This window comes from Rousettus aegyptiacus, unplaced genomic scaffold, assembly GCF_014176215.1.
Source record: "Rousettus aegyptiacus isolate mRouAeg1 unplaced genomic scaffold, mRouAeg1.p scaffold_m13_p_3, whole genome shotgun sequence".
In the NCBI taxonomy this organism is placed as follows: domain Eukaryota; kingdom Metazoa; phylum Chordata; class Mammalia; order Chiroptera; family Pteropodidae; genus Rousettus; species Rousettus aegyptiacus.
The window spans coordinates 105818517-105832262 of NW_023416306.1; the positions used below are offsets into that span (position 1 = coordinate 105818517).

The 13746-nt window shown below is 46.7% G+C and overlaps 1 protein-coding gene across 10 annotated transcripts in view; it reads left to right on the forward strand.

Moving 5' to 3' along the window:
* Positions 1–13746, forward strand: part of SLC7A7 (solute carrier family 7 member 7) — a 38777-nt gene that overhangs the window by 6856 nt on the left and 18175 nt on the right. For 3 of the 10 annotated variants that reach the window (XM_036238589.1, XM_016120511.2, XM_016120513.2), the window contains 2 exons: positions 4468–4589; positions 9163–9705. In XM_036238589.1, the coding sequence (XP_036094482.1) occupies positions 9207–9705 (499 nt within the window). In that variant the 5' untranslated portion in view covers positions 4468–4589; positions 9163–9206. Of the gene's footprint in view, positions 1–3455; positions 3535–4225; positions 4282–4302; positions 4590–4629; positions 8098–8575; positions 8774–9162; positions 9706–13746 lie in introns of those variants that run through there. The other 7 variants (XM_036238588.1, XM_016120510.2, XM_016120512.2 and 4 more) reach the window with 6 other exon arrangements.

Here is a 13746-nt window from a genome sequence, read left to right on the forward strand (position 1 = left end):
ATGAATATACCAATTTTAAAATTTTTAAAGGCATATATTTTTTCATAGTACAATTTTAGGAAGACTTAATTTATCTATAAGTGCTTATTTCTTTCTAAACCAACCAAAGCAGAGTTCTTTTACAAATCTACCTCTCTATAAAAATAAACTCTAACCCAAACCGAAGAACCAGTTAGAAAGGAGACTCTACTATCTAGTATTCTGCCTCACAGACATTCTGTGAACCTTTTAATTAAATTCACGTTCAGTCACTCTCTAGACTCAAACCTCTAACATAAATGCACATCTATCTCTCTACCATCCCTCAAGACATCCCCTCTTCCAATCTCTACTTACACAACTATTTTCTTACTGCTCTTCCTGCTCTAATCTAAAATATAAATAAGGATTAGCCTAATAGGTTCTTATCAGCTTTTTTAACTCTTGTGTTTTCTATATTAAAAACAAACTCACTTCTATCACTGGGTAAATCATTTAAACTTCCTGCACATCAGTTTCTTCATCTGAAAGGCTGTTTGCAGGTCGAGTGACCCCTCTGATGGCCAACCTGTTCCAAATGTGGGCCAATCTAACTGGCAGAATGTCTGGCGAATGAAGGGGGTGATGCGAGACCCATAACCTTGGGCCCGCCACCTGAAGTCTTTGAAACTATTGAGGAGACACTGTGGAGGAGTAGGTCTGGACCATGGCAGTCGGAACAGCAGAGAAAGAGAATATGATACCTGTATAAGTTTAAAAAGTTAAAGCAAGAGCCACGCATCCCCGGGGACCAGTCCGGCAGGGCAGCGGCAGCTAAACCAAGGGAGAAAAGAAGGATTTATAGGCCTATGAGGATAAGAAGAAGGATAAAGACGTGTGACATTCAGAGAGACTACAAATGTAAAAACAGACAGTGGAGTGACAGAAGTGACGGACAAACACACAACAGGCAACAGGCGCCGGCGCAAACGGACCAGAAACCGGGTCAGGATCTGACGTCTCAGTCCTTGACCAGACTAGGGAAGTTGTGCTGTGTCCAGCCGTCCACTAGTTCCTGGGGCCTGCAGACAAACAGGTCCAAGCCGAGGCTCAGACACCCCAGGGTTTACAGGCAGACAGGTCCAAGCCGAGAACCGGGACTTAGATGTACTCACCGGGAAGACCGATTCAGGTTCAGGTGGCTCGTGCCCAGTTCTCAGTAGAATTTATCCTCCGGCCTCCTGGGCCGAGATTGTCCAGCGTCTGGGGCTGAGGAACCGGCCACCGCCTGAACGTGGCCAAGTCTCGCCCGGACTGCCTGGGGCCGCGGGCTGGGAGATGCTCCCCTTTTTCTCCAGGGGAGGATCTCGGCAGGGCCTCCAAATGTTGTGGCATGTTCAAATCTAAGACCCACGGAGCCAATTGAGATTAATTATGAGCCTTTATTAGCTGGCCGGTGACTGATTCTCCCCACTAGAGAATCAGCCCCGAGCTTCTGGAGGAGGCAGCTTATAAAGCCTGAAACTATGTCTTGGTGGCCTTGATCAAGCAAGCAAGTAGATTACAAAAAGCAGAAGATGGCTGTTAGCTTTTAGCACAAAGATATATTGTTTCAGGGGGACTCCTAAATTTTGTAGCAAAAGGGGCCTGGTAGATTTGTTATCCGCACCCCCGGAGGCAATGTTGTCTTTTCTCTTGGGAGCTGAGGCCTGAAGATATCACTCCCTGTCTTGTCCTTAGGACTAGCTTACTGGAGAATTTTTCACTTTTACAGTGGGGTTGCCAGGGTTTGAGGCTCTCAGACCCTTGTAGGGCTACTAGCTCTAGTTGGATTGGGAGGGAGGGAAGAGGAAGCTGAGCGTACCTGGGGCGGAGGTCGCTGGAAGAGTATCCGTGGTCATTTTTATTTCTCAGGGGCAGCGCATCTGTGCCAGAGCGAGGAGAGGGCAGGGGAGCGGGCTGTGGGGTCTTTTGGTTCTTTGCACCCTTTGCCGAAGCCCACTACAACCCACTCTTCTAGCTTTTCCTGGAACCCGGGAGGGGCGGAGCGCTGGTTAGCCAGGTGGAGGGAACAGCAGGGGACTCTGGTTGGAGTGGGGTCCTTGTTCCCCAAGGTAGAACCTGGTTCGGTCGGTAGACCTGGGACCACCGAGCTCTTCAGATGGGCGTGGAGGGCAAGGTGGCAAGGTCGGGTTTTGGCAAGGCGAGATCTTAGGGCCGCAGACGCGAAACTGGGGGCCGAAAGAGGGAACTAGGGGGAGACAGCGGGGGCGACGTGAAGGGGCCGGGCTCGGGGAGAGCAAGCCTGGGTGGGTGGTGCCAGAGGAGTGGGAGAGAGGGGCAAAGGTGAAGTGCAGCGAGCCGGCTCGGCCGGGAGGTGGGGGTGTGGGAAGGGGTCGAGGCCCTCCGGGAATGGCAGGGGAGCCCGGGATGGGATTCTTGGAAGAGTTCACGCTCAAGCGGTTCCACTCTTCTGGAACCCACCTGCGTTTGCGTGAACCTGAGCGCTCGCCTCCCTCCGCCTTCTCCTCTGCACTTTCACCGCTTCGCGGCGTTTGCACTTTGCTTTCGCCGCTTCCAGACGGATCACCTGAGCTTGGGTGTGGAACGGAGCACCGAGAGCTTTCCTGAAAGTGGAAAGCACGTTAGATGAGGGCTTTTTGTTTTTTTTCCCATTAATGAAACAAAAAATCTGTTTTAAACCGTTCTGGCCCTCCTAGTAAAACTGAAAATTATACCCTTCCCTTCAACCCATAACTGTCAAAAGAATAAATATCTCCAAATACTTCTTGTTTAGGAGCCAGAACAGCAGCAGCATAGGCGGGCCTGAAGGGCAAGTTCAAGGACATTCCTAGAGCCCAGCCAGCTGGGAAATCAGTTTAGGGGGAACAGAATTGTTCATTCATTCATTTTTTCTTCCAGCAAACATTTCTTGACTGTCTATATGTACCCTGTACTGGCTATAAGGGTGAATAAAGCTCTTGTGGTGCTTGCATTCTAGTGCGGGAAGTGACATCTAACGGGAACTTCCGGTGGTAGTGCCATTGAAGAAAACTTACAAGTTGCTTCTTCAGAGACTTCTCAGGAAGGCCTCTGATAGGGTGGTGTTTAAGCACAGACCTGAATGGAAGAATGAACAACATCTCAGGGAAGATTGTTCAGGCAGAGGCAACAGTAATTGCACAAGGTCTTGGTTAGCAGTATGTTTGTGCAGCAACAGTAAGGAGACCAGTGTGACTGGAGTGGAGTGAGAGAGAGAGAGAGAGAGAGAGAGAGAGAGAGCGAGCATGAGAGAGCAAGGGCCAGAGCCGAAGGTCAGCTTTAAACTTCCTAAGACTTCCCTCTTTAAAATTTGGACTTGACCCGAGTAGGATTAAGGGGCAGGCCAACTGGGCAGCAGCCTGGGTCTAAAAGGGCACTAAATTATTCTTGGCGTAATTCAGACATTTGGTGGCAGTGAACTCTGATTTCTGTCTGTGTCTTTTGGTGAACTATAGGTTGGCTCCTATCCACTGAGAGATCCTTAACAATTACTTCCTGGACCTCCTGTCTCCAGAATAATGTTGCAACACACAGGTACAGGTACAAGTTGCATGGTCTAGCCCTGTGACTGGCATTTAGTTTCATAAAGGCAGCAGTCACAGCTGGAATCCAGAGAATGCACCATGCACTATGAAGTGCCGCTCCCTAAGAGAGATTTATGCTCTATCCACATTTAAATGGTTTAATATCCCTACGGAGAAGTTATCTGCTTCAGAGAGTTGTATGCAGTGAATTCACGTAATAAGTTCTAATTTTAAATAGAAAGAATGAGACTAGCAGTTTTTATTCTTGAGAAAATGTTTTCCCACTTTTGTTAACTAAACATTCAACAGGTGTTTAAATAATTCTGGTTCAAAGGGGTGCCAACTCATTAGCCCTGTGCCAGGGCTTGCTCAGACCCCCTTGGCTGTCCTTTCTTGGCAACACACGCATCACCTGAACCAGTCAGGGACCGAACTGTGAGTGGGCTTGCTTAGTGTTAGGTTGTGCGCTGGACTGTACCCCTATAAGTGGCCTTCCTTGGCATGCATTGCCTTGCAAAGGTGCTGAAATGGCACTGAGATTCTTGGGATGGGACCGCTGAGGTCTATGGATCCTACATCCTCTGCAGGACCAAAGAACAGTATTCATCGCGTGGGAGATAGATGCACAGGAAATGCAATGAGGGAGAGGAGGAGGGGGGAGGGGAAGTTGTAAAGGGCATCCGGAGGGCACAGTAAGTCGCCCGGAGAGCTTCAGTGTTCAGTAAATGTAGGGCAACAAGGAAGTCCAGGGGCTCAGGTAGGGAAGAGGAGGAGCCGAGATTCTCAGTGGAGAAGGTGCCTAGAGGCGGGCAGGCGTCGAGGTCCTCTGGGTCTCAGCTCCAGCCCGTCCTAGCTCCTCCCCGCCCGCAGCCAGCCAGAGTCATACATGTGTTTTCCTGTTTTCCATTTCGGTCCGTCACCCTCTGCCTTTTCTGCTTCTCAGAGTCAACAGCTGCTGCAGCTCCAGCCACACCACGGTGCCCCTTCTTAGCACCTTCCCCTCCCCCTTCCCCCAGCGCGCTGGTAGCCCCTCCTCTTTGAACCTGCCCAAAGGTCTCTGGACAGGTAAGAGGCGGGAGTCGGGGGGCGGGGGGGATGACAATGGGTGAGAGGGGAAGTGCAGCAGGAGGATGGAATGAGAGTCCTGAAAACTGACTGAATAGAGACCCAAGAGCTTCTCATTTCCTGGTCCCAGCCCTGGCCCTCCTTAGGCAGAGCCCTCTGCCCAGAGATTTCAGCCCTACCTCAGTGGTAGAGCTGGCCACAGAAGTAAACAATTTCTTTTTTGTTTCACTTTTTTTTTTTTTAGGGGACTATCATAGCCACAGTGGAATATAGAAAACTGAATGGAGAACTGGGGAGGGAGGAGCTGAGCTTCCAGCTTAGGGTGATGGGGCAATCTCGCTGTACCAGAGTTTATCTGTTTTCTTCTGCTGTTGTTAAGGGAGGTAGCATAGACTAGCAGACTAGTTGGAGTTAGAAAGGCAGGACATAGGGTCTCTGGGGGGAGAAAGTGTCTGTTCATATCTAGCTCCCTGAACTTGACTGAGGAACCAAAACCTTGAACTGTGTGCCAGTTCCTGGAGGAAGTAAATGTCTTTTGGTGTTGCCATTCATGGGTGGGGTCAGGGTGAGGGGCTCCACTGGCTGCTGTGACAGGCACAGCATGCTGGGGGCTCTGCCGCCTGTGTTTCCTGAACCCCTGAATCCGAAACTTCTCCCACAGGCTGTAGGATGAGTGTGTTGTCTTATAATCACTAGGTCTAAATGCACGTTAGACAGGGGAAGGAGACAAGGGATGCTGCGTATCAGGAACATCATCATCTCATAGGGTTCCAGACCCGGCAGAGTTCTTTTGTAAAGCCTGGGGCAGAAGAGCCCTTTAGAAGAGGTCCTGCTGGTCCCAGGCTGCCTGACTGGTGGAAGCTTTATTTAACCTGTGAGCTAGAGTCTCAGGGAGGAATGGGAGCTGACAAAGATGGTGTCTTTCTGCCCTCGGCTCTGGTTCTAGGTAGTGATTGAGAAAAGAGGGGCCATCTTTTCTGTGAAGGACAGCCCCCTGCCCCGTTTGTGTGGGCCAAATGAAGAGCAGGCTAGGAAGGAGGTTCTACCCATAGCCCTTCCTGCTCAAGCCGCTAGGGTATGCTGTTTTGCCAGAGTTTGAGTTCTTGTTTCTATTTTTGTTTTTAGATTCCATGACTGGGACTTCACTTTTCAGATGCTACTAACCAGGAACTAAACCCGACACACTTCTCTCCCCACTTTCCCTCACGCTGTCTCCTTTCTTTATCCCTCCTTCATTCCTTTTTTTTTTTTTTTAAATGTCCCATTAGGACACATGCCCACTCCTTGGTGCCAGTGAATTTGGTCTTAAAAGGGCAGGCGTGATGATGTATTTCCACATGTCTTGTTTGCTTTCAGAAGTGGGCACCCTAGCAGTTGCAGTGCTGCCAAGAGCACTTGTAATCGCCTGCAAAGGGATGAGAAAGGGGAGGAGCAGCCAGGAAGGAGATGGACTTTGTTGGATAGTCTAGACTTCTGGCTGAAGGAGGGCAGAGGCTTTCCTTTTAATTTAATCACACCCTCCCCCAGTTAATTGATTTGGGAGGCATCTGAAGAAGTCCTAGAGGCTGGGTAGGTTGGAGGGGGTGGGAAGGTTCAGGTGTAGCACAGTGCCAGTTAAGAGCTTGGGCTCCATTGACTAGCCTAGCCAGTGCCCTCACTAGTTTGGCACTCTGACATGGGACTTAGCGCCTGCCTTAAGGGAGGACTTAATGAAATAAGGCATTTAGGTGCTTAGCAATGTGTCTGGCCCGGCTAAGTGTTCAATAAATGACAGCTATTATTATTATATTTAGAAGCGTTTAGGAGGGAGCTGGGAGAAAAGAAGTCTCCTCTGGATGGATTTGTTGACGTAAGAATAGTCCAAACCTGTAGAGAATTATTATGAGTTTATTTGAGCCAAACTGACAACATATTCTGGGGAGCAAGATCGCAAATGCTCCCGAGAATAACAGTTTTACAGTTTGTTTTATGCATTTGAAATTAAAGAAGGGACCTTAGGAAGAGTATATGGAGGCGGGAGAAAGCAAGGCAGGGATCAGATTACAGGTTAAGATTAAGTGCTCTCTTGAGGTAGTCATCTCTTAGAAGGAGGGCCCTGAAGGGCATGTCAAAAGAGGGTCCCTGAAGGGCACCTAGATGCACAGAAATATCTTACAGGGCTTGCTTAAACCAAAGATAAACCTTTGACTAAAGAAGTTATATATGCCTGGGGCATGACTACCCATCATGACCTGCCCTGTTAGGAATTTATGATCAGATTACCCTGTGAGGTTACTTTCCATAGAATCCCTTTTTTTCATCCATAGATTTCAGACATTTGTGAGGGTGGTCTAGGAGAAGCATTTTCTCTGGGAAGGCTAACACATGGATCCCTCTCTCGGTGAAAAAAAGAGTTTAAAGGACCAGGATGGGATGGTGTATAATACAGATAAGGCCCCCTAGGGATTTTAGATCTTCATTCTGTGGTTTTAGAATAACCAAAGAGGTTTGTTTAGAAAGGGTGAGAAGGGACAGATAATTGAATTTCAGAATGGATAGAGTGTATCTCTTTTGGTACAAGGACCCAAAATACCAGATTTAAGAAGACTTTAAAGATGGAATAATCTGCGATTTCCAAAAAATACTCAATTTCTTTCTGTTCTGGGCCTGTCCAGAATAGCTCAGTGAAATCTTATTTCCTCATATTTTTAGGAAATCGGAGTACACTTGTATTTGGGAACAATGTTTATAGGAATTATGCTTACCCCAAAGATCCCGGTATGTTTTCTTAAGGATGAAAGGTCACACGTGGGTGTGGCGATGCAGCCAGAGGTTTGAGTGTCATTTCTTGACCTTGTTTCCTTGGAAATAGCTTGAGGCTCAGCCTTGGGGTAATGGACCAAGTTTAGGGGCAGCCACCCCTCAATGTGTGTGAGGAAGTGTGCACAGTTCTCCTAGGATGGTCAATCACGAGATGAATGGGTTTCACTCACATTTCCTCTAATCTCAGCTTGTGAACAACCATTCGTGTCACATTGTGCAATTCTCCTGCTTTTCTTGTTTAACTGAAGTAGCCTAGGGTGGAGCTGAAAGACTAAGAGAGAGGGCTATGCATTCTTTCTTAGCTATTGCCCTGTCCTGGAACAGGGCTAATTTGCTCTGGGACCATTTGCCCTGGGCTGCAGAGCGGCACCCATCTGATGGTCCTTTCTTCTGTCTTCTGTCAAAGAAGGTCCCTGAGGGAGCACCTTCTTATCTCAAAAAGTGCTGAGCCCAGAGCTCCTAGTTGCCCTTTTTGCAGAGGTGAAGGGCTGGTGAACCTTGGACCCAGATAGTTGCTTAATACTCCTCTCCTCCGCCCTCACCCCCTCCTCCCTTCCTGACTCCTTGATGTAACTTAAATCCATAAGCACTTTCCTAGCCATTCTTTTTTACTGCTGGCTGAGAAGGAGGAGCCGTCAGAGCACAGCTCTTTGACCTCCCCTGGCTGCTGCCATCGCAGGAGCCTGCTTACACCCTTGGCCAGGTAGTAAGTATGCTTCCCACCCTCTCCTTCAGCCCTATTCCCTTGCCCGCACCCCCTTTTGCTGCTGTGCAGTGTCCAATCACTTCTTCTCCCGGTGCCTCTAAGCACTGATATCTCTCCATCTGCTTGGCGAGCCTCACTTGTCTTTCTCTCAGCTGTCTCCTTTTCTGCGGTGCCCAGCATCAGCTGCCCCTCTTCAGCTGTTTCCTGGCCTCAGCTTTGGGTGCTGTCTCTCCAGCAACAAGCCCTATCTGGGTAGTGGTCATCAGCTGACTGCAACCATTTCTAGGTTAGGCTGTACATTTGGATCACACTTCTCTCATTCATGCTTTTTGGGTGATACAACTATGCTGATGTGAAGGATTTGATGGCAGGAGTTCTGGAACACTAGAGACTAAGAAAGGAGAAACAGCGAAAAGAGAATAGTCTTCTTTCAGGGTGGGGTGGGGCTGCTGGGGCTTTCGCTAGGATTGAAGACTTCACCTAAGGGTTGTTAAGGGATGCTCCCTGAATAGGGGAATGACTGTGGGTTTCCAGCAAGAGATCTCTGAAGCCTTTAAGTTTGCTAGAGCTAGCTAGTGTCCTTGGGGAAAAAGAGCGGTGTTGTGAGGAGAACCCACAGATTATTTGCTTGCAAGGTTCGTTTCTCCGGTTGCATCTCAGCACAAGTGACAGACAGGTGAGCCTGAAACTGGAGGGAAGATGGACTTTTTGGGGGTAAGGCTGACAAATGCCAGCTCAAATCATAGTTACATCTGGGAACTGCCAGATTGCCTAACTCCTCCCATCTCTTATCACAGCAGGCTTAGATAGAACCATGATTTAGTTTTCTATTTTGTAAATTAGGTAGGCAGCACCATCCTGACGTTGAGAGACAGATGCCTCCTCTCTGGGGGAATGAGTGCCTTTCCTTAAAAATTCAAGTTAGGGTTGTTTTGTTGAGGCAGCATGAGAAGAAGAGGTTAATGGGAGGTGGGAGGCAAGAGAGAGTTCTCTGACATGGAGGATGGGAGAAGGTTCTATGGAATTGCCAACCACCTGATATATATCTCCATCATTCTTTCTTAGAGGGCAATGCCAGAAAGCTGGTGAAGTCTTTCTTCTCCTCCGCCATGGTTGACGGCATTAAGTATGAAGTGGCCTCCCAGCATGTTGGGGATGCCACCCCATTGGATGAGAAGGCCCACTCAGGGCCCGAGCAGGTGAAGCTGAAGAAGGAGATCTCCTTGCTGAACGGGGTGTGCCTGATTGTGGGGAACATGATTGGCTCAGGCATTTTTGTGTCCCCCAAGGGCGTGCTCATGTACAGTGCCTCCTTCGGCCTCTCCCTGGTCATCTGGGCTGTGGGGGGCCTCTTCTCTGTCTTTGGAGCCCTTTGTTATGCGGAACTGGGCACCACCATTAAGAAGTCTGGGGCCAGCTATGCCTATATCCTCGAGGCCTTCGGGGGGCTCCTTGCCTTCATCCGACTCTGGACCTCTCTCCTCATCATCGAGCCCACCAGCCAGGCCATCATCGCCATCACCTTTGCCAACTACATGGTACAGCCCATTTTCCCTAGCTGCTTCGCTCCCTATGCTGCTGGCCGCCTGCTGGCTGCTGCCTGTATCTGTAAGTGGGGCTGGGGCAGGAGATGTTGGGTGGAGCGCCAGGGCAGAGGCCCGCATGTGAATCCAGTCAGCCAGTAAGAAGGAGATGGAAAGGAATGCATGCCTCTGACAAATGTGTTTTTAAAAAATTATTTTATTTTATTTTTTTTAGGCGAGGCAACCATTGGTCGACCTCACAGATTGCAAGGACCTTGTCAGCTTACAATTGCTTATGGGTTTTTTTTTTTTTTTTTTTTTTTTTTTTTATGCCTATAGCATCTGGTCTTCCTTGGTGGTCTCCCATCCAAGTACTAACTAGGTCTGACCCTGTTTAGCTTCTGAGATCAGCTGGGATTCGGCTTGTTCAGGGTGGCATGGCCATAGACTTTTTTTTTTTTTTTTTTTATGTATGCTTTGTGTGAAAATTTGAACAATATCAATGTATAGAAATTTTTTTTTGTCTTCACCCAGCTTATGGTAAGCGTCGTTAGCAGTTTGTGTGCTCTTCCTGATTTTTTTCTTGTTTCTTCAGGATATGTAGTTTTGTTCTTTTTACAAAAATAGGAGCATAGTACACATAAAATTCTATAGTTTGCTTTTTCTCTACTATTTATCAGTGACATTCTTTTCTATTATAGATATACTTTAAATAAAAAATGCTTCATGTTATTCCAAGTTAATTTTAAGGATATTGTTTATTTAACTAATCAATCTACTGTTAATGGCCATTTAAGTTGTTTCCAGTTTTTCAATCTTAACAATAATGCTCCAGTGGATATCTTTTTGCATATGCATGAGTTTCCTCTGTGGGTTAGATTCTGAAAACTGTTACAGATGATCTGGTAGGTTGACTTACTGGTGAAACTAATTTTAGGATCTATTGGTTTTGGGAGCCCCTTGAATGTGGGTATTTAGTCACATTTTATGTAGAGTAAGAGTTATTCTAAGTAAAATTTCTAAGTGGCTGCATCCCTGTAAAAACTGAAATTCTCTTATTTCAACCATCTTTGTTGAAATCTCTTTAAAACCAACGATGTATCTGCTTGTCTAATAATATGATATTTCTTTTGGTGACTTGGGGTTACCATCGCATGTCTCGGTTCTTGGGTGGGGATGAATGTTTGCTTTTTCATTGGCCTCAGACTGCTGGTCTGACTTCAGTTCATCAGGTTTTATTCTTTTATGATTTCAGTCTCTGTCATCTCTGACAGATGTCGTTCCATGATTCTGGCATCATGTCACCTCCATCAGTCACCCTTTTTTAACTTACTGCTTCTAATTTGGGAATAGAGATGTACTCCAACTCTTGTACACCCACATACACGCACACGTGTACACCCCTGTAAGACTACATGCAAAGTAATCACAGTTATAATTAGTCTGCAGAACTCCCCAGTGAATAGAAGACAGAATTTTGTGCATGGATTTATGGCATATATTTGCGACAACTCTGGTAAAGTGAAAAGTGCACCAGACATGTGTTTGAGGTTGGGCTCAATAACTGTGTGGCCTTAGGCAAGTGGCAGTGACTGTTTACTTTCAGGCTACTATACGAATGAAATCAGATCTAGTGAAAACCAAAAATCATGACTTAAATGTAACATATTGCTAATTATTATGATAATTATTACTATCTTTCTTGGCTGCTTATGGGACTTTGTTCTATCTCTAATAACTTCAGAAGCACATAGAGATCTGGGAGAGGTTAGGAGGGTAGCCAAGATTGTAAGAATTTAGGGACATATAATTCATGAGTTTCTTCCTTCAGCCATTGTTTAATGAGCACCTAGGACAGACAAGTCAGATGCTGAGACCTCTGAGGGCATTCTGTCCAGATACAACCTATGCGGTAATGTTCCTATCTAATCATAACCCTTCAGGAGAAAACCAAGTAGTCCAGGAGAGAGACAGAAATGTTAACAAATAATTGTCATGCAATATAATAGGTGTGGTGGCAGGGGCACCATAGGAGCAAGCAGGACAACTTTCTTCTTGTGGGGAGGAGAGCTTAGGAAGATGTCACAGAGAACACAATGTTTGAACTGAATTTTGAAAAAATGTCCCCTAAGACATTTTTCGCAGGGGTAACAGCATGGAAAAAGGTGCGGAGGTGCCAAAAGGTACAGACTGTTTAGAGAATTGCAGGTAGTTGGTAGGGCTGGAATGTGGAGTAGGAGACAGCGGGGAGACAGAGATTGGAAATATCGCCCAAGGCCAGCTCAGGGAAGGTTTTATATGGCGCCTAAACAGGTTAGACTTTATCTTGAAAATCAGGGGGAGCTATCGATTTTAGGTGGGGAAGTAAAATCAGATTTGCTTGGAAGAACTCTGGTGGGCATGTTGAGAGTGTTTTGGAAAGAAGTAGAAGGTAGGGAGACCAGTTTAGGGAGCTGAAACCTGAGTCCACATAAAGTGTGGGCGGGACCTTTGGAAGGGAGATGAGGGAGTAGATACAGCAGTAGTATAAGGTGGAATTTCTAGGACTTCTGGATGTGGGGGTGTGTGGGAGCTCTCAGAGGTGATGCTAAGGATTCAACTTGGACAGATGGGAGGTGATAGAGCCTCCATCTGAAGTAGGGAAGTCGGGCTAAGTGCTGAGTCAGAAGAGACATCTGGGGCTTCTGCTGGGCTGCTCATGAGACCCTTCTATGAGCAGTGCCTTCCCTCGGTCATCATGACCCAGAGGTGATCTTTTTCTCGCCAACTGATTCTCACCTAAAAAAAGAGGCTGATGTATAAATGGTAATATTTATTAAGGTACAATAATAATGAGCGGACATGTATAATTTCTAATGACCAGAAGGCATGTGTTCATTCTCAGGGCACCCGCTTCCTAGGACCAGCGTCACTGGGAAACCAATCTAGTAATCAGGGAATTGCTTGCAGGGTATGGGATGAAACAAAGGAAGAATGTTTTGACAATTTACTGAATATGGTGGTTCCATAAAACATGGAGCTAAATGGTAGAGCCCCTGCTGAAGAGAACTATGGTGTGGTGGAGATGGGCAAAAAATAGTCAGTTAAGCGTACTGTGTATGGTTAAGTGCTGGGAGTGGGTAGGTGAAGTGTGGCTTATTCAGGAGATTATTTCTGCACTTGACACTGAAGGATGCAAAGGAGTCAGGGGGTAGGATGAAGTACCCACTTAGCACGGCCTGCGAGGCCTACTTTATCTGACTTCTTTGACTCATCTCAGACCTCTCATCCTCTCTCTGCTCTGGCTGTACCGCTTGTCTTGCTTTTCCTCCAGTTTGCTTTGCTTGTTCTTGTTTTAGGGGTTTTGCAATTGAGAAATTGCTCGTGGGGCAGAGAATCAGAATGATTACTGTTCCTTCTGCTGGGAAGGCTCTTTCCCTAGGTGGTTCAGAGTTTATTACCTCATTCTGTTTCTATCTTTGCGCAAATATTACCTTACCAGAGACCTATCCTATTTAAAATGGTGACTATCAGTTTCCCACTTTTTTTTTTTAAATAGAACTCATCACCACCTGACATTAACTATTTACATGTTTATTGTCTGTTTTTCTATCTTGAATGTAAACATCATGAAAGTAGGGACTTTGTCTTGCTCATCGCTGAATCCCTGGCATGTTGTGTGCTAGGGACTCAGTGCGTGTTGTGTGCTATGGACTCAGTAAATATCAGTTAAATGAAGTAGGGGGGCAAGAACATTTTAGGTGCAGGGAAAAGCAATGTAAAGGCACAAAGGTGAAAAAAAGTATGGGGTATGGGGTGTGCGGGGAATTGTGGGATGTGAGGGGACAAAGGAAGGTTGGGGCTAGAGCATGAGGCAAACCTAGGGGGTTTAGATTTTATTTTAAAGTATATGAGGAGCCATTGAAGAGTTTTAAGCAGGGGACATGAGAGCAAGGTTGGAGGCAGAGACACCAATTAGGAAGCTTTTGTAGCAGTCCAGGCAGGAAATGACAAAAGCTCGAACTATGGCAGTGGCAGTGTGGGTGTAGCTTATTCAGGAGATGATGTCTCCAGAAAAGGACAGATAGGAGAGTGATTTAGAAGGCATAATCAATACAACCAATGACACTTAATAAGATGCGTGGTG